The sequence below is a fragment of the Vulpes lagopus genome, chromosome 3 (assembly GCF_018345385.1).
Source record: "Vulpes lagopus strain Blue_001 chromosome 3, ASM1834538v1, whole genome shotgun sequence".
Classification (NCBI taxonomy): domain Eukaryota; kingdom Metazoa; phylum Chordata; class Mammalia; order Carnivora; family Canidae; genus Vulpes; species Vulpes lagopus.
Window position 1 is genome coordinate 105,877,088 of NC_054826.1, and position 20,056 is coordinate 105,897,143.

The 20,056-nt window shown below is 41.1% G+C and overlaps 1 protein-coding gene across 1 annotated transcript in view; it reads right to left on the bottom strand.

Moving 5' to 3' along the window:
- Positions 1 to 317: 317 nt before the first annotated feature.
- The window catches only part of ITGAM (integrin subunit alpha M), a 59,548-nt gene continuing 39,809 nt past the window's right edge, over positions 318 to 20,056 (bottom strand). Inside the window, exons 13-30 of the mRNA XM_041750862.1 lie at positions 14,717 to 14,857; positions 14,414 to 14,623; positions 10,081 to 10,211; positions 9,793 to 9,956; positions 7,763 to 7,917; positions 7,535 to 7,666; positions 7,288 to 7,361; positions 6,920 to 7,061; positions 6,706 to 6,828; positions 4,556 to 4,635; positions 4,202 to 4,285; positions 3,792 to 3,867; positions 2,979 to 3,086; positions 2,704 to 2,787; positions 2,461 to 2,574; positions 2,273 to 2,374; positions 1,925 to 2,035; positions 318 to 1,390 (exon numbers count right to left, since the gene is read on the bottom strand). Of these exons, the coding sequence (XP_041606796.1) occupies positions 1,319 to 1,390; positions 1,925 to 2,035; positions 2,273 to 2,374; positions 2,461 to 2,574; positions 2,704 to 2,787; positions 2,979 to 3,086; positions 3,792 to 3,867; positions 4,202 to 4,285; positions 4,556 to 4,635; positions 6,706 to 6,828; positions 6,920 to 7,061; positions 7,288 to 7,361; positions 7,535 to 7,666; positions 7,763 to 7,917; positions 9,793 to 9,956; positions 10,081 to 10,211; positions 14,414 to 14,623; positions 14,717 to 14,857 (2,103 nt within the window). The 3' untranslated portion in view covers positions 318 to 1,318. The remainder of the gene's footprint in view (positions 1,391 to 1,924; positions 2,036 to 2,272; positions 2,375 to 2,460; positions 2,575 to 2,703; positions 2,788 to 2,978; positions 3,087 to 3,791; positions 3,868 to 4,201; positions 4,286 to 4,555; positions 4,636 to 6,705; positions 6,829 to 6,919; positions 7,062 to 7,287; positions 7,362 to 7,534; positions 7,667 to 7,762; positions 7,918 to 9,792; positions 9,957 to 10,080; positions 10,212 to 14,413; positions 14,624 to 14,716; positions 14,858 to 20,056) is intronic.

Sequence of the window (20,056 nt, forward strand, 5' to 3'; positions counted from 1 at the left end):
GCCCCACATTGTTCAAGGGTCAACTGTATACATACTCCAATTCCTTTTGTCTTCAAGAGGGACGATGTTGAGGTTTGCATTCTATCTCCCAGAACTCCCAATGGGTTTAGGCTTCAGGGGCTCACAGTGGTGTCTCTTGAAAATATACTCCTTATTGGATGACTTTCCTTCCCAGCTCACATCTCTTCCCTATTTATTGAGGTCATTCTTAAATAAACAAGAATTCTTTCATTCAAATTTGTATCTTGGGTTTGCTTCTGGGAGAACTCAAACTTCTGAGAATATATCCTATAAATTATTTTTACACATACACAAAATTGACATATATTCAATTTATTAATTCACCATTGTTTGTTATTGCTAGAGGTTGGAAATAATATATCAAAGGAAACCGGGTAAATACCTTATATCCACCCACACAATGAGATATTATGCAGCTCTAAATAACAGAATGAAAAAATACTTTATGTCTTGATATAAAATATCTGAGCTATATTAATGAATAAAGCAAGATCCAGAACAGCATAAATAATACCTGTTCCATTTGTGCAAAAAAAGTTTGTGTGTATGTGTTTGCATATGCCTAGAATCTTTGTGGCAGAGACCCCAAAACATAACCTTGACAGCCTCTTAGGAGGGATTTGAATGGCTGGGAACCAGAATGGAAGGGAAACTTCACCACACATGCTTGCACATCTTTTGATTTTTGTACTATGGACAGGTTTATCTCTCCAAAAAGTAAAAGTAATATTAAAATAATAAGTAAATGCATAGATAAAGCGAGGTACAACATTGCCCATTGGACCTCTAGTATGGAATGGGTGGACAGGCTCCTGGTAACTGACCAGATCCTGGCTCTACCATAGTTCCTCCATATGGTCTCCATCCAGCTGCACAGGATCCTGTAGGTCTGTGTCCTCACTCATGAAAGGAGGTCTCTCTTCCTTCAGCAAGAGCATTTTCCTTTATGTTCACTCACAAAAGCTGCCATCATCTGTCAGGAGGTAGGCCCAATGGCACCTTCACCCACAGACAAGGAGGCCCGAGCAATTCCCTTCTTCCTGAAGGTTGTACTGAAAGCACTCATCCCCATGCAAGAGATATCTGAGCCAGCACAAAACTCATGCACATGCTTATGCACACACTTGCATAAACATACACACACATGAATGGAAGTCCAAGTTGTTCTTTCCTGAATGAGACACTACCACCTCACTCTCTTAATAGATGAGTCTGTCCAACAGCCTGGGGACCTGTGTTTTGGTCTAACCAAAGTCCTACTTGCTGCAGGAGAGGCCATTCAATGGGGAAGGAGCTGTTATTGGGGCTGGGCAGCACTGGGACCAGCTTCACTCATCATGTCCTTGTACTGCCGCTTGAAGAAGCCGAGCTGTGGAGGCAAAGACAGAAGAGTAAGAGCCACTGAAGCCAGGGAAGTGGTGAAGGCCATGCCAACCGGGAGGGGAGCCAGAGGGACCAGGAAGCACAGAGGACAATGTGGCAGAGCATAAAGAGCCCTGGGGAAAACAGGGCAGGGAAAGAGATGGCATTGATGTTAGAGCCAGGAAAGAAAGAAAGGAAAAGAAAGAAAAGAAAGAAAAGAAAGAAAGAAAGAAAGAAAGAAAGAAAGAAAGAAAGAAAGAAAGAAAGAAAGAAAGAAAGAAAGAAAGAAAGAAAGAAAGAAAGAAAGAAAGAAAGAAAGAAAAGAAAGAAAACACAGAAGGAAAAGAAAAATTAATCCCTTTGTAGTGTCATTCTGTATCAGGGGCCATTCTAAGTGCACTGCCTTATTGGGTTAATACTCAGTTACCTTCACAAAAATGGTATTGATATTCTCCTTTTATAGCTGAAGAAACAGACTCAATAATGAGCTGCTGCGTAAGAAGCAGCAAGGGAGAGGGAAGCAGAGAGGAAAAGGGGATACCTTGTACAGTCCAGCAGTGATGAGGGCCAGGAGCAGCAGGCCCCCCACCGTGCTACCCACTATAAGCGGAATAGGATTGTACACTTCATTTGGCTCCACTTTGGTTTCTGTCTGTGGCAGAGGGAAGAAGGGTACATCAGGGAAGATGACAAACTCCAGATTTCTGGAGGTTCCCCAGTCAGACCTTGTATACCCCTTGCACTCACTGAACCCAATGACTAACCCCTCTCTATGCCCTCATTCTCTCCTCTCCCTTCTCTATCTCTCTCTATCTCTTTACCCAGAGATCTCCACAAGCTCAGCCTCCCCTCCTCCCTCCAAGAGTCCCTCTGGGTCAAAGAGAGATACCTGGGCCCTCAGAAATGCCTCCTGTCCTGGAAGCGGGGCAAACTTCGAATTATCAAACAAGACCTCTGCGGTGCTCACAACGTCAAGGTATTTTGCCGAAGTCTATGAGCGAGAAAGGATGAGAGCTAGACCCATGGGCCCCCTGAAGTATCGTGTCTATGCCCAACTGAGCCTTGGCTCTCACATACCTTGATATACCAGTCAAATGAGAGTTTGCCTTGGAGGGTGATATTGACTTTTTCCTGGGTGCCAAAGGACAGGATGTCACACTGGATTCTCTGGCAGACAGCAATAGAGCAATTCTGGGGAAGGGAGAATGACTAAGCTGGATGCAGAAAATGCCCATGCACCCAGCCCACTCAGTTGACAGATAGTACTGAGCACCAAGGGAACAGTGCTGGGTCTGCACATGGTCCTAAGTTTATTCTCACCACAACTGGAGTCTTCTTAAGCTCCATCAGGAAGTCAGAGAGAAGGGGGGGCCTTTCCTCGGTGTGGCATGTTATGGAGAGGTTCTAAGGAAAGAGAGACACGTGAGAAGAGAGGGAACTGAGGGCTTGTGGGTCCACCCTCATGGAAACTGAAATGGCCTAGGTCCAGAGGCTCCAAAATGGCTCCAAAACCCAATAGAGGAAACAGAGATTTTAGGAAAGACCAGGACTATGGTGGTAGGAATTGGGTCACTCCCAAACCCAACTAGACTTACCTGGGAAAAGGTGACCTGGGGATTGTCCCACACAGTCACCTGGTTCAGTTTGATAGGGATCCAGAAGACCACACTTATGGGGAGGCTCCTCTGCCCCAGGTTGTTAATCTGCACAGTGGGAGAAGAGTGGTGGATATCAGAGCTCTGGCCTTTCTGTTCCCACCAACTAGAACAGCCTCCCCACTCCTGACAGCCCAGTACACCTAAATAAGCCCTCACAGACAAAGTAGCCTGCCTCTTAATGCTTTCTGGGAAGCAGAAGAGTGTAGGGGTTAAACACACATCCTAGTACCAGACAGGCTGGTACTAGGAGTGGCTCTTCCACTACTAGTGGTGAGCCCATGACCATGTTCTGTTAACCTCTCTGAGCTTCAGTTGCTCCATCTGTGAACTAGAGATAATGATAGTTCCTCCTTCAAAGAGTCATTGTAATGATAAAATGAGTTAATTATGTATGTGTGTTGAGAGACTCCTAACTCTGGAAAAATAACAAGGGGTGGTAGAAAGGGAGGTGGGCGGGGGGTGGGGGTGACTAGGTGACAGGCACTGAGGCAGGCACTTGATGGGATGAGCACTGGGTGTTATTCCATATGTTGGCAAATTTAACACCAATAAAAAATAAAAAATAAAAATTACGTGTGTGTGTGTGTGTGTGTGTGTGTGTGCATGCTTGTGTGTGTATAGGGTGAGAGTGAGCTTGAAACAGAGCCCAGTACATAGTAGGCATCTGATGCATGTCTCCCATTATTATTTCCCATTATTGTATTCCCATCATATTGATTTCCCTCCCTGGCTTCCTTCTCAGCTACCTACCTCATAATAATGCTCTATAATGTGGCTAGTCTTCTCCGCAGCTGTGAAGTTGAGATATTTGGTGGAGCCCTCATGGCTGATGGAAGAAAGAAGAAAGTACAAGAGGTGTCAGGACATCAGAGGTGTCCTGGGAAGGGGTCTTAGGCTAAGTATGTTAGGGAGTAAACAGGCACATGGGTAATGCCAACCTGAGAGGGTGCCAGCGGGATGGAGTGCAAGAGGCCATGTGTGTCAGACACACAGGATATGCTAGCTTGGGTTGCGCACATATGTTACAATCATGTGCACACATACAAACACCCACAAATACACACCCTTGCACACATGTTCTAGACACACACACACAAATACACAATGAGCCATGTCCAGCCCAGTGGTAAAGGCAGAGCTAAAGCCCTAGAAGCCAGTACCTGGTGACTACCATGAAGACAGTGTATTTCACAGGCAGCTCCAGTTGGAATTCAGTTTTGTTGGTTCTAGTCGTGTTGTTATCACTAAAGGGAAACAGAGAGCTTTTCTGTATATCTTTTCCACTAAATTATAATCTCTTAAAGGGCAGGAACAATAGCTGTCCTGTCCATCTCTGTCCCACCAGCAGCACTGGGCACAATGCCTGGCATATGGTAGGTGCTCAGTTGGTATTTATGAATGAATGAATGAATGAATGAATGAATAAGCTGAAAGGAGAACCATGGTTATAGGGCAGTGGTCCACATTGGGCAGGGGGTTGGGCCCTCAAAGTGGGGAAGCTGGACACAGCATACCTGGTCACATTGGCCTTGAGGAGTAGTTTGTTTCCAAAGGAAGCACCGGATTCCACACCAAATGTGATATTAAAAGTGACCTGGAGTTAGAGAAAAAAGAGAGTGAAAAGAATAGAAGAAATAGGGCACCTGAGTGGCTCAATATTTAAGCATCTGCCTTCAGCTCAGGGCATGATCCCAGGGTCTTGGGACTGAGTTCAGCACTGGGTTCCCTGCTCAATGGGGAGTCTGCTTCTCCCTCTGCGCTTCCCTCCTGCTCATGGTCACTCTCTCTCCCATTCTCTCAAATAAATAAATAAATTCTTAAAAAAAAAAAAAAGAAGAAGAAACAACCCAATATCTATCAACTAAAGAATGGATAAACCTCAGCAGTAAGAGTGAAATAAGTCAATCGGAGAAAGATAATTATCATATGGTTTCACTCATTTATGGAATATAAGAAAAGGTGAAAGGCAATATAAGGGAAGGGGGGGGGAGTGAGCAGGGGAAAAATTAGAGAGGAAGGCAAACCATTAGAGACTCCTAACTCTGAGAAACAAAGGGTTGCAGAAGGGGAGATAGGTGGGGGGAGATAAGGTAACTGGGTGATGGGCATTAAGGAGGGCATGTGATGAGATGAGCACTGGGTGTCATACTATATGCCAACATATAGTATTGGCAAATTGAATTTAAATAAAAAATAATAATAAATAAATAAAATTCAACAGCAAAGAGAAATTAAATATTGACACATGCTGTAAATATGGATGATCCTTAAAAACATGATCACATACTATATAATCCCATTTATATGAAACGTCAAGAATAGATGAATCTAGATACAAAAAATAGATTAGTGGTTGCTTAGGGCTTGTAGAAATGAAAGAACTGGAGCTAAAGGCTAAAGAGAGCAAGGTTTTTTTCTTGAGGTAATAAAATATTCTAAAATCAATCATGTACAGATGCAATGAAACGCCGGGACACCTGCACCCCGATGTTTCTAGCAGCAATGTCCACAATAGCCAAACTGTGGAAGGAGCCTCGGTGTCCATCGAAAGATGAATGGATAAAGAAGATGTGGTTTATGTATACAATGGAATATTACTCAGCCATTAGAAACGACAAATACGGGATCCCTGGGTGGCGCAGTGGTTTGGCGCTTGCCTTTGGCCCAGGGCGCGATCCTGGAGACCCGGGATCGAATCCCACGTCAGGCTCCCGGTGCATGGAGCCTGCTTCTCCCTCTGCCTGTGTCTCTGCCTCTCTCTCTCTCTCTCTCTGTGACTATCATAAATAAATAAAAATTAAAAAAAAAAAAAAAGAAAGAAACGACAAATACCCACCATTTGCTTCAACGTGGATGGAACTGGAGGGTATTATGCTGGGTGAAGTAAGTCAATCGGAGAAGGACAAACAGTGTATGGTCTCATTCATTTGGGGAATATAAATAATAGTGAAAGGGAATAAAGGGGAAAGGAGAAAAAATGAGTGGGAAATATCAGAAAGGGAGAGAGAACATGAAAGACTCCTAACTCTGGGAAACGAACTATGGGTAGTGGAAGGGGAGGTGGTGGTGGGTTTATTGAACACCAATAAAAATAAATTTATAAAAAAAATAATACTTATAAGAAGAATCTGGACCCAAAATAAGAAAGAAAATTAAAGTACATTGAAAGTAATGAAAATTAAGAAATATATAAGAATGTACATAACAATTAAAAGTAAGCACTTAATAAAAAGAATTGAAGAAAATAAATGAAAAATAAAGAGAGAACAAAGTAAAAAAATTAATAAATAAAATCAATCACGGTGATGAATGGAAAACTGTGAACATACCAAAAGCCATTGAATTGTGTATCTGAAATGGGTGAATTACATGGTATATGAATTATATCTCAATAAAAAATTTTTTTTAAAATGAGCTTCTATTTTATTTTTTTGTAATAATAAATTTATTTTTTATTGGTGTTCAATTTGCCAACATATAGAATAATACCCAGTGCTCATCCTGTCAGTGCCCACCTCAGTGCCCACCACCCAGTCACCCCCACCCCCCGCCCTCCTCCCCTTCCACCACCCCTAGTTTGTTTCCCAGAAGGAGCACCTATTTAAAAAAAAAAAAAAAAAAGAATTCAGAAGAAAACAAAAGAGAAACAGAGAGACAGCCCAACCTCTGAGGAATTTGGGAAGATGGGATGGTTTATGCTGCAGCTGCTGTACTTCCAGCCCTCAGGCCCATTGGTGGAATCGTCAGACTCACAAGTCAGGCGCCAACGTCGCCATGAGAGCTGCTTCTGGAAGACAAGGGGAACAGAGGTAGTGATGTCAACCACCTCCTGTGGGGACATGGAAAGCAAAGTCAAAGTCTGAGAAGGATTTGGCTACCTGGACCACTGACAGCCTCCGATAGGACAAGCCAGGTGGGTACAAGAAGGTAACCTGAGTCCTGTAGGAGTCCTCACCCTCGTTTCTCACAGTCAGTGTCACATTGAAGTCTTGAGAACTGCCCACCACCAGGGCGTCTAGGCTGTGGAAAGAACAAGCCAGGCCATGAGATGCTGAGGGCCTCTATGTGGCAAGTCTGTCCTGGTAGGAAGGAGCCACCCTTGGAGAGAGAAGACAATGAATGGGGCAGCCACACAAACACCTCTGAAGGAGCTGCTCTGTGCCTAGCTCCCTCAGGGGTCAGGAGAAGAACAGAGTACCAGGTTGTGGTGCAGATTTTCAGGTAGCAGTGAGGAAAAGAAACTCACCCCATAAAACTGAAGGTGATGCTGAGGTCATCATGGCAGATGCTGTCATTGCCACAATTCTGCTCAAAGGGAAACTACAGAAAAAAATAGAATATGATGAAAGGAAAGGAAAGAATGAAATGATGTGAAATGAAACAATAAAATAAAATATTGAAATAAAATTATGTGAAATGAAATAAAATGTGCTTCAATGATTTGATCTCTGGGCCTTTCCATGCCCCTGCAGGATCCCAGCTTGAGGACTCACCAAAGCTGTGAAGAGTCTCTGAGCATCCACAGCCAGCACTGGCTGGAGGTTCTTGAATGAGGGCAAGGATGTCCCCACCAGAGAGTAGTTGAAGTGCAGGATGATGGGGGTCACTGAATCCTCTACACAATACTGAGAGACAGTAGGGGTTTGAGGGTCTGCCCTCCTCAGCTTCCCAAGCCCAACCCATGCCTGGAGGACCCAGGAGTGTGGCCAACCCTTGCTCACCACTAACAGCAGCTTTAGGGCTTCACATTCCTGATTCAGCTTCATGATCCTTGTCTGTCTGCGTGTGCTGTTCTTTGTCTCATCAAAGACAATTCGAGGATGTGAGAGACTTGGTTCCAGAGTCAGGTCATATGTGACAACACTCTGAATCTCTCCTGAAGGGGCAGGGCCGCATAGTGATGAGGAGCCCAGCTTTGGAGTCAGACAAGCTATGAGTTTGAGGCCCAGCTCTACTGTTTTCCAGCCATATGACTTTGGGCATCTTATCTGACTGATCTTTTTGAGTCTCCATTTCTTATTTTTAAATTGAGAATAATAACTATTCCTTCATACAGTGAAAATTAAATGAAATAGTGTCCATAAAGCACTTAATATAGTGCCTGCCACATAGTAAGTGCTCAATAAATGGTAGCTATTCTGTTACATACTAGAAAATTCAGTATATTTTCCTAGATGCTCTTATTTTTTTCTCTTCATCTTTGATCTTCAGTAGTTTGTGCTTTGCTATGGTACAATGTATGTTTTATACATTGGTAGAATATACTGTGGTCTGGTTTCCTTTATATTTATCCTGCTTTGATTTGGCAGAGAATCTTGATGTCTTTCATCAGTTTTAGAAACTGTGTACCACTATTTGGTTGCTTCTTTCTTCATTTTGGAATTCCAATTACATGTTTATTAAATTTTTCACCATTTTCCATATGTCTCATGATTTTTCTCTGTATTTTTCATCCTTTTTCCTTTCTGTGTGTTAATCTAAATATTTTCAATTTATTTATGTCCCAGTTCACTAATTCTCTATCTGCTTCTAACCTACTATTAAGTGTATTTATTGAACTCTTAATTTCAGTGTATTTTTCAGTACTACATTTCCATTTCACCCTTTTTGTGAATTCCAGTTCTTTTCTGAAGTTCTCCGTCACTTCCTCTTTTTTCTTGAAGATATTAACTGAAGTTTTTTTTTAAATTCCTAATAATGGGGATCCCTGGGTGGTGCAGTGGTTTGGCGCCTGCCTTTGGCCCAGGGCGTGATCCTGGAGACCCGGGATTGAATCCCACGTTGGGCTCCCGGTGCACGGAGCCTGCTTCTCCCTCTGCCTGTGTCTCTGCCTCTGTGCGTGTGTGTGTGTGTGTGTGTGTGACTATCATAAATAAATTTTTTAAAAAAATTTTTAATAAATAAATTCCTAATAACTCTAATTTCTAAATCACCTATGAGTCTATTTATATTGTTTCTGTTGGTTGCTGGTCTGAATAGACATTATTCCAATAGAAAGACCAAGTTGCTTACCGATGTTCCTGTCAAATTTCTGTTTTCCCAGCACTGGAGAGCTGAATTTCTGCTCAACTCTTTAGTTTCTATCATCTAATGAATTTCTTAGAGTATTGACCTAGACATACATGGCTTAGGAAGTCAGGCAACAACTTGAGAGGAATGCGTATGTAGGTTTTGGGGCACCTTCTATGCAATTCTCTATTTCTAACACTTTGCTCTCAGTGTCTAGCCATGCTGGCTACTCCAAACTGACTCCTGTCTCCTCAGCCCAGTAAGGTTACTGCTATTAACCTAATTTTATTCCCTCCTCATTTCTCTCTAGTATTATCATTACTATTCCTCCACACCAAAAACAATGCTATTCTTCCAAAAAAGAGATAAGGAAGAAGTCAAGTTAGTTGTAATAAAATGCATGTCTGAATGTTTTGGGAATTTGTGTTTAGCTTCGTCAACTCAACCTCCCCTTTAAATGAGTTATCTCTTGAGTTCTAAAAAAATCCTATTTAGTTTACAGGTGTGGGGCCATTGCTTCTCTGGAGAACTGAATGCCACATGCTCACTTTTCAGTGGGGTTTATTGGGCCTCTCCATCCAGCCAAAGAAGTGCCTACTCACTCCAGTCAAGCTTGGAAAAGGCTGTCAGAGCCTGTATGGAAGTTTGCTCTGAACTGCCAGAAGGCTGGGAAGACTAGGCTGGGCCACTCATCAATGTCTCTAGTCATTTAACCCCTTCAGACTTACCTACCCAGACTCACCTTCTCTTAGTCGGTCCCGTGTGTTCTTGCGGACACGGAGGCAAACTCTGACCTCTCCAGCAGTCTGGCCTCTCTCCACCTTTTCCTGACACACAAACACCTTCCTTGCCACTTCCTTGGGTATGAACTCCATGGTCACCTCAAGTCTCAACACAGGCTGAGATCTGTAGAGACACCAGAGGGCCATCAGGGGACTTCAGACAACAAAGCCACTCCTTAAAGGGAGTTTAAATATTCCCTTATTCCTTAAAGGGAATATATTTGGTGTGCTCTAAAAGAAGTTCTCACCTGACCAGCAGCACATGGCCTTGAGCCCCTATTGCCAGGTCCACTAGTCCATCCATTGTGAGGTCCTGGCCCCCACTCAGTGACTGACCAAAATACTGGAGCTTGGGGGAGATCTGGGAGGCTTCAATTCGCTGAGGGTAAAAAAGAAGAGAGAAAGGGAGTGGGGAAGAATAGGAAGTGTGTAACTCAGTTGCCCAGAATGATGCAAGGACAGATTGTCTGGGCTCCACTCAAGTCTCCTCTCCTACAACTTCTCAAGGAATTAGGGCAACTATTCAGCTTTAGACCATAGCCTTGAGATGACACCCAAAGTTTCCATCAATTACCTAAGTTTTCAGAAAAAAAAAAACAGTTCTACAGGAAAGAAGTGACATAGCATGCTATTTGACTAGGTGAATATCATTTACATGGTCAAGATAATACAAACACTAAATATTGATCTTACCAAAATTCTCATATAAATATAAGGAGTGGGGCAAGAGGGTGAAAGGTCCGAGGGGGCAAGCTCTCTGAAAGAGAGCTCAGTCCTCACCTCCCATAATGGGAAGTCCATGGTAAAGCAATAATCAAGAAGCAGCAAAATAATCATGTCATTGGAGTATGGAGAATTATTTTCACACAATCAAGTATGGAGAATTATTGAAAAAGTTGCAAGAATGTTCCCTCGAGAGAAGATATAATGAAGAAGAAGTCACAGTGTAAGTGTGGTGATTGTTATATTTCATAATGATACTTTAAGAATAATTTTGACTCTTTAATATGTGTGCAAATATAACACTGTAAGGACAAAAAACAAATAAATTAAAAAGAAATTTTAAAAGTGATTTTGTTATGTACTTAATGCCACTGAATTGTATACCTAAAAGTGGTTAAGATAATGAGTTTTATGTCGTGCATATTTTATCACAATTTTTCTTAAAAATCACTTTGTTGGGGCGCCTGGGTGGCTCAGTGGTTAAGCGTCTGCCTTTGGCTCAGGTCATGATCCCAGAGTCCTGGAATCAAGTCCTATATCAGATTCCCTGCAGGGAGCCTGCTTCTCCCTCTGCCTATGTCTCTGCCTCTCTCTGTGTGTCTCTCAAGAATAAATAAAATATTTTTGAAAAAATGGCTTTGTCAATTAAAAGGAAGGATGAGAAAACATGAGCTGCTGGGAATGTGCTATACCTTAATCTAGATGGTGCTTACTTGGCTCCACAGGTATGTGAAAATTCATCACTTAAGATTTGTGTATTCACCAAATGTACATTATACTTCAAAATTTTTGAGAAAAATTTATGGTACTCTGTTGGGAGGAAGTTTTGTTTTGTAATTAGATATAATATAAAATTAAGTAGTTGGGAGATCCACAGCATGCTTACCTGTTCAAACACTGACCACTCTCATCCCTGATCATAGAGAAAAAGCAAGTAAAAAATACAAACAGTAGAACAGGATAGGATAGTAGAACAGTAGAAAAGGACAGTATGTCCTTTTTGCATTATTTTAAGTTTTGGGTCTAGAGTGTATGTGTGTGTGGGCCTGTGTGTGTGTGTGTATACATAAAAAGCATACTCCCATTTCCCTGTTTTCCTTTGCAGGATGAGTTATGATGCAAATAAGAGCAGAAAACTAGGGCTTTTGCTGCGTACTTTAGATTGATAAATTCATATAGCATGTCAAGCTTTTGTAATAAAATAAAGTAAAACCAGAGCTTTCACATTCCATTTACAGAGAAGCAACAGGTTTCAGTGAAAGAGGCCTAATTATTTTTTTAAGATTTATTTATTTATTTATGATAGACATAGAGAGAGAGGCAGAGACACAGGAGGAGTGAGAAGCAGGCTCCATGCCGGGAGACCTACGCAGGACTCGATCCCAGGACTCCAGGATCGCGCCCTGGGCCAAAGGCAGGCGCCAAACCGCTGAGCCACTCAGGGATCCCTGAAAGAGGCCTAATTATAATATTCACACAATAGTGGAAAGAAGCTCCATGATGCAGAGAGAAATAAGACAGTGGCTCTTAGCCCTGGCAGCAACTAACAAGTGTCTTTAAAATACCAGAGTGGGTGTTGTATGTAAGTGATGAATCACTGAGTTCTACTCCTGAAACCAATATTGCATTATATGCTAACTCAATAGAATTTAAATAAAAGGACTGGGTGAGGGGCACTGAGGGGGGCACTTGATGGGATGAGCACTGAGTGTTATACTGTATGTTGGCAAATCGAACTCCAATAAAAAAATACCAAAAAATAAAATAAATTAAAATTTTTTAAGAAAAACTAATAAAGATATAAAATTTTAATAAATTAATAAGTCTAATAAATCAATAAAACACTGGAGCCTACATGGTATACTATTTATATGAAGTTCTAGAATAGGCAAAACTAATCTATGGCGGAAAATAATCAGAACAAGGATTTCCTCTGGACCAGAGTGAGGTCAGAAATTGACTGGATAGGGGCAGGAGGAAACTTTCTGGAGTGGTAATTATGTTCTATAGTTTGATAGGAGTGTGGGTTACACAGGTGTATGCATTTGTCAAAATCATTGAATGGCAAAGGATATGTGCATTTCCTGTCTATAAATGTTATCTTAAATACAATGGTAAGCAAATATTGAATTCCAATTAGTGATATACACACTGAAGTAGTTGGGGCATAATAACTGACTTTGGGATGCATTAAAAAATAAAAAATTTCTACCCATGATGGATGGGTAAAAATAGGACGAACAAAAGGATGGATCTGTGATAACAAATCTAGTCAAATGTTCATTGTAGATTCTAAATTGTAAGTATATGAGTGTTCATTGTACAATTTCTTCAACTTTACTGTAAATTTGAAATTTTTCTAAATAAAATGCTGGAAACTCTACTGATAGCTGGGGCACCAACCCCAGACCAATTAAATTGGAACCCTTACTAGCAGCCTAAGCATCTTTGTTTTTTAAAACCTTCAAGTGATTTCATTGTGTTGGTAGGATTGAGCCTCTGGTATGAGGCACTTGTCAGGAACAATGTGGGGGCAGAGAGAAAAAAGACATAAGAAAAATGGGCCTTTCCAACTTGGGCCTGACAGAATGGCTCCTGCAAAGAAGGGTGGCAAAAGGAGAAGGGCCTTTCTGCCAGAGAATACACCATCAACATTCACAAATGTATCCATGGGGTGGGTTTCAAGAAGTGTGCCCCTTGGGCACTCAAAGAGATCCAGAAATTTGCCCTCAAAGAGTTGGGAACTCCAGATGTGCACATTGACACCAGGTTCAACAAAGCTGTCTGGGCCAAAGGAATAAGGAATGTTCCATATCGTGTCCATGTGAGGTTGTCCAGAAAACGTAACAAGGATGAAGATTCACCAAACAAGCTCTACACGCTGGTTACCTACATACCTGTCACCACTTTCAAAAATCAACAGACTGTTAAGGTGGATGAGAACTAATCGCTGATTGTCAAATAAAGGTATAAAACTGAAAAAAAAAAAGACATAAGAAAGATGGGAGGCTGGAAAAAAGCTAGAGCCCCAAGGGGGAAAGACCAGATGGCTTCAGCTAGCAGTGGTAGGAGAGAACCTGACTGTGGGAGTCCCTCTGAACAGTGGACTCCATCTAGCAGGTAAAAGGGAGGCATTTCAGAAAGGAGACCATCTGTGGTGACCAAGATTTCAAGTGACCAACACAATGGACTACATAATTTGCATGATCCAGACCCCCAAAAATGCAGAACACTTGTTGAAAAATTATGAATTTCAAGGAGCAAGAGCAGGGCATTAAACCAAGTGCAAGTCCTACTTTCAGCACTAAAACCAGGACAGATCTGAGCAAATCAGGACTATCGGTCACTCTACCAAGACTGACTGAGATTCATTTTTTAAAAAAGGTTTTATTTATCTATTCATGAGAGACACAGAGAGAGGGGCAGAGACACAGGCAGAGGGAGAAGCAGTCTCCATGCAGGAACCCTATGTGGGACTCAATCTTGGGTCTCCAGGATCAGGCCCTGAGCTGAAGGCAGATGCTTAACTGCTGAGCCACACAGGTGTCCTGACTAACTGAGATTCAGAAGAAAGAAATGCCTACCTCCTGACACTTCCAGCTGGCCATTTACCACCTCTGAGCCTTAAACTTTTCATCTTTATTTTTTTTTAAACTTTTTATCTTTAAAGTAGGGGTTATGATGCTCTATGCATCTCCTATAGTTGTGGCAAGAATTTCTACTAAGTGTGTTATTTCCTTTGAAGGTTCTGAAAAGTAGTATTGGGAGAACTGATCTGGCAGCTGTGGGGATGTTGAATTAGAAAGGGACAACCACAAAAAGGCTACTGTCATGACGGGGACAGTTACCCAACCTCACCTGGCTGTGGGAGGGGCTGATGCCCGGTCCTGAGATTCCATGAAATAGGTAGACAGCACCTCGGTTCTCCTGCTCTCCTGGCGCTCCGATGGCCACGTCTGTCAGCTTGTCCCCATTCACATCGCCCAGCAGTGTCAGGGCTGCCCCAAAACGGCCCCAGGGGTGGCCCTGCTCCCCACGGAGGATGACCTCACACTGCCACTTAGCCCTCTGCAGGACAAAACCAGTGTCAGGTCCCAACCCAACCAACTCCCCCACCCCATACCCAGGCCCCACTCAGCCCAGGCTCCAATAGTCACTCACCCCCCGAGGCAAAGGACACACAGACACTCGGCCTCCCCTTGTCTGCTCGTAGTAATGGGGGGCCCCAATGAGGACCAAGTCAGAGGTGCCATCTCTATCCATGTCTACTGAGCAGAGGGAGGCCCCAAAGTAGGAGCCAATCTGAAAGAGATGAGTCTGGGATCACATCTCTTGCCACCAAAAGCAAAGTGTAAATGTTTTCTTCCTGTGAGGAAAGATTATACCGGCTGGGGAAAGCACTTGGGAGCAGATGTGATCTCCTGCATGCTTCAAATTCTCATTTGAATGTACTGCCAGCTGGAGGAAAATATTATGGAGTTGATGGGCAGTGGCTGAGGATCTACCCACATTCGTGTTCCAGGGAGATGCTTAATATAGCAAAGAAAAAGTTAAATTTGATAACTACACAGAAAAGCCTGGAAGAGCATACAGAATAAGTTTGCAATATATTGTAAGTCTTTAGGGAGGTAAAAAATTCAAAGTTGGCAGTCTGGCCAACAAGGAATTGACTGGCTTATATTAAAAATAACTGTTGCTACAGAAATTTTTTTTGCATCTATTGAGAGGTACTGTCTACCTCTTAAAATAATTTTTAAAGTATGTTCCCAAAAAACGAAAATATGTTCAATGTCCACATGTAGAATTCATCCACAGGACTCATCCGTTTAGTCATTCATTCATTCATTCATTCAGCCAACAAGAGTTTGCTATTTGCTGAGCATAAGGCTGGGTAGTGGAAACACAGGGCCTTCCAGCACTCTCCATGGAGCAAGGTGGAGCAGAGGGAAATAGTAACAAACAGGGAGATGTATTTAGCAGTTTCAAACTGGGGCAAGATCTAGGAAGGAAAAGTGCAGGAGATGTCAAAACATGACTCACTGCAATATGACTTCTGCCCCCACACGCCATTGAAGGAGGCCTCACTCGTTGCCCAATAAAAGCATTTAAGCTTTAACCTAAAGTCAGTAGGATTTTTTGTCTTTACGTCAAGTTGATCAGGGTATAATTTACATACAATAAAACTCAGCTTTTTTAGTACAGTTTTTTAAGTTTTAACAACCACATTAAGTCATGTAACCACCACCAATGATCAAGATATAAAAATTTCATCACTCCCAAAATATTCCCTCATGCCCTGGCTGTAATCGATCTCTTCATATGACCCCTGGCAACTTCTGATCTGTTTTATATCTCTACAGTTTTGCCTTTTCTAGAACGTCATATAAATGGAATTATATAGTATGTAGCCTTTCATGTCTGGCTCCTTTCACCTAGAATAATACATTTAAGATTAGGTTAGGTTGTTGTGTATATAAGTAGTCCATTCCTTTTTATTTCCAGTATTTCTGACATTCCATTGTATGGATATACCATAGATTGTCTATTCATTCCCCAGTTGAGGGATCCTTGGATTGTTTTTAGTTTTTGGCAATTGTGAATAGAGATACTAGAAACTTTCACACACAGGTTTTCATACGAACATCTGTTTTTACTTCTCCGAAGTAAATACCTAGAAGCGAGATTGCTGGTATGCTGACTATATATTGAACTGTATAACATATTGACAAACTGTTTCCAAAGTAGGCATGCCATTTTTCACTCAGACAGCAGGGTATGAGAGTTTTAGTTGTTGCTCATCCTTGTCAGTACTTGATATTGCCAGTTTATTTCCTTGTTAATCATTCTAGTATCTGTGTAGCAGTATCTCATAGTGGTTTTAATTTGCCTTTCCTTAATGATTAATGGCATAGAGGATGTTTTCATGTACTTATTTGCTATCCATGTATCTTCTTAAGTGAAGTGTCTGTTAAAATATTTAGCTTACTTCTTCATTGAACTGTTTGATTTCTTATTGTTGAGTTTTTGAGAATCCTTTATATATTTTGGATGTAAGTCCTTTGTCATCCACATAATTTAAAAAAGAAGGAAAATTTGCGAATATTTTTTCCAATCTGCAGCTTGTCTGTTCATTCTCTTAATATGTCTTTCATAAAGCAGAAACTTTTAATTTTGATGAAGTCCTATTTATCAGTTTTTCCTTTATGGACCTGCTTTTAATGTTACAGCTAAGAACTCTTTGCCTAATACAAGGTCACAGAGATTTTCTCCTATGTTTTCTTCCACAAGTATTATATTTTAGATTTTACGTTTAGCTCCATGATCTACTTTGAGTTAATCTTGATATGGTATAAGATATTGGTAGAGGTTTTGTTTTGTTTTGTTTTTTACTGTGGATGTCTGATTGTTCCATTGAAGTCTCTATCAAAATGTCTTTGTGCCTTTATTTAAAATCAATTGACTATGTGTGTGTCTGTTCCAGACCTACTCTGTTCCACTGATCTTCATGTCTATCCTTCTGCCAATGTCACACTGTCCTGATTATTGTAACTTTCCAGTAAGTCTTAAAATCAGGCAGTGTATGAATTCTCCACTAAATACTTAACAGTATTTATTGAACTTCTTTCTAAATCTGTTTTGCATATGCTACTTTCTTTGATTTTCCATATAAATCTAAGCATCAGCTTCAATTCTACAAAATAAATGTCTGGGATTTTGACTGGGATTGTGTTGAATATATAGATCAGCTGGGGAGAATTGATATCTTAACAATAGTCTTCCAGTCTATGAACACACTATACCTCTCAATTTGTTTAGGGCTTTGATTTCTTTCATTGATGTTTCATAGCCTTTAGCATACAGAAATCATACACATTTTTTAAATTTATATCTAAGTATTTTATCATCTTTGGTGCTACTGTAAAGGGTACTTTTTTCTCTTTTTTTTCTCCTTTCTTCCTTTTTAAATTTTTATTTAAATTAAATTTAGTTAACATGTAGTATATTATTACTTTCAGAGATAGAATTTAGTGATTCACCAATTGCATATGACACCCAGGGCTCATTACATCAAGTGACCTCCTTAACACCTATCACCCAATTCCCCCATCATCCTGACCACCTTGCCTCCAGCAACCCTCAGTTTGTTCCTTATAGTTAAGAGTCTCTAATGGTTTGCCTCCCTCTCTGTTTTTATCATATTTTATTCTTCCTTCCATTTGCCTATGTTCATCTGTTTCGTTTCTTAAATTCCACATATGAGTGAAATCACATGGTATTTGACTTTCTCTAACTGACTTATTTCACTTAATATAAAACCCTCTAGTTCTACCCATGTCATTACAAATGGCAAGATTTCATTCTTTTTGATGGCTGAATAATTTTTCAATTTTTCATTGGCTTTAATTTTTTTTTTAATCCAGAAAAGTTAAAAAAAAAAATCACTGCCAAATCTAAGGTTACAAAAATTCACCTATGTCCTTCTAAGAGGTTTATAGCTTTATTTCTCACATTTGGATTTTTTATCTATTTTGAGTTAATTTTTGTATATTGTGAGCTAGGGTATATCCAGTTGTCCCAGCACCATTTGTTGAAAGATTATTTTTCCCCATTGAATGAACTTGGTACCTTGTCAAAAATCAATTGATTACAGATGTATAGATTTATTTCTGGACTCTCAGTTCTGTTCCATTTACCTGTAGGCCTATCCTTATGTTGGTACCACACTGTCTTAATTACTGTAGATTGGTAGTAAACTTTGAAATTGGAAATTCCTCTTTTTCAAGATTATTTTGGCTATTCTTTGTCCCATGCATTTCCATGTGAACTTTAGAATCAGCTTATCCATTTCTCAACACTATTGAACAAGACTTGCATTCCTGGGATAAACAATACTTGGTCATACATAATATCCTTTTTATACATTTAAATTTTCATTAAAAATTGGTTTGTAGTCAACAAAGGATTTTAAACTGAAGATTTATATAAACAGTTTCTCATTTAGAAAGTTCACCCTCCCTCTATGGATTAGATGGAGGCAAAATGAGAGTATGGGAGACCAGCAAGACTACAGTGAGGGCTACGAGAAAGATGGTGATGGCCTGGACCAGGCTGATTTCAGTAGAAATGGAGGGAGTGGATAGATTTGAGATGAAACTGTTTCCTACTCTTCTCCCCAGTGTACTCACCCACACTCCCCCCATCCCGATACACACGCTCTGAACTCTGCCTCATGCTCTCTCCCTTGTTTGGCCCTTTATTTCCCCATTCTTCACTTCTCTAGTTCTTCCACCTTAACTGTTACTTTCTCCAGGAAACCTTCCCTAATGCCCTTGTGTGGGTGCCCTTCCCATTTGCTTTCATAACACCCAGACTGTCCCAGTTTAAGTATTTTTCATTCTTGATTATGATTTGTATGTATAATACCTGTGTGTGAGAAAGGAGTTCACCAGCTAACTTTCTCCATGTGATCCTGGACCACACACACAAAAAAGAGAAGTAGCATCATGTCCACGCTTGACTTCCTGGAATTCCCCTACACATTCTCCCCACCTCACACCTGGTATGTATCAGTCACTGATGCCATCAACAGTCAATATGTGTTGATAAAATTTATGAAAAGTCTGTTTGAAGAATTTAAGTAATGGCAAACAATTATGATAAGCTGTTCAAGTATCAGAATTAACTGTTTTCAACTCTTTGAGGAACCTCCACACAGTTTTCCAGAGTGGCTGCACCAGTTCACATTCCCACCAACAGTGTAAGAGGGTTCCCTTTTCTCCGCATCCTCTCCAACATTTGTGGTTTCCTGCCTTGTTAATTTTCCCCATTCTCCCTGGTGTGAGGTGGTATCTCATTGTGGTTTTGATTTGTATTTCCCTGATGGCAAGTGATGCAGAACATTTTCTCATGTGCATGTCGGCTATGTCTATGTCTTCCTCTGTGAGATTTCTCTTCATGTTTTTTGCCCATTTCATGATTGGATTGTTTGTTTCTTTGGTGCCCTACGACCCAGCAATTGCACTGTTGGGGATTTACCCCAAAGATTCAGATGCAATGAAACACTGGGACACCTGCACCCCGATGTTTCTAGCAGCAATGTCCAAAATAGCCAAACTGTGGAAGGAGCCTCGGTGTCCATCGAAAGATGAATGGATAAAGGGATGTGGTTTATGTATACAATGGAATATTACTCAGCCATTAGAAATGACAAATACCCACCATTTGCTTCAACATGGATGGAACTGGAGGGTATTATGCTGAGTGAAATAAGTCAATCGGAGAAGGACAAACATTATATGGTCTCATTCATTTGGGGAATATAAAAAATAGTGAAAGGGAATATAAGGGAAGGGAGAAGAAATGTGTGGGAAATATCAGAAAGGGAGACAGAACATAAAGACTCCTAACTCTGGGAAACGAACTAGGGGTGGTGGAAAGGGGAGGAGGGCGGGGGGTGGGGGTGACTGGGTGACGGGCACTGAGGGGGGCACTTGACGGGAT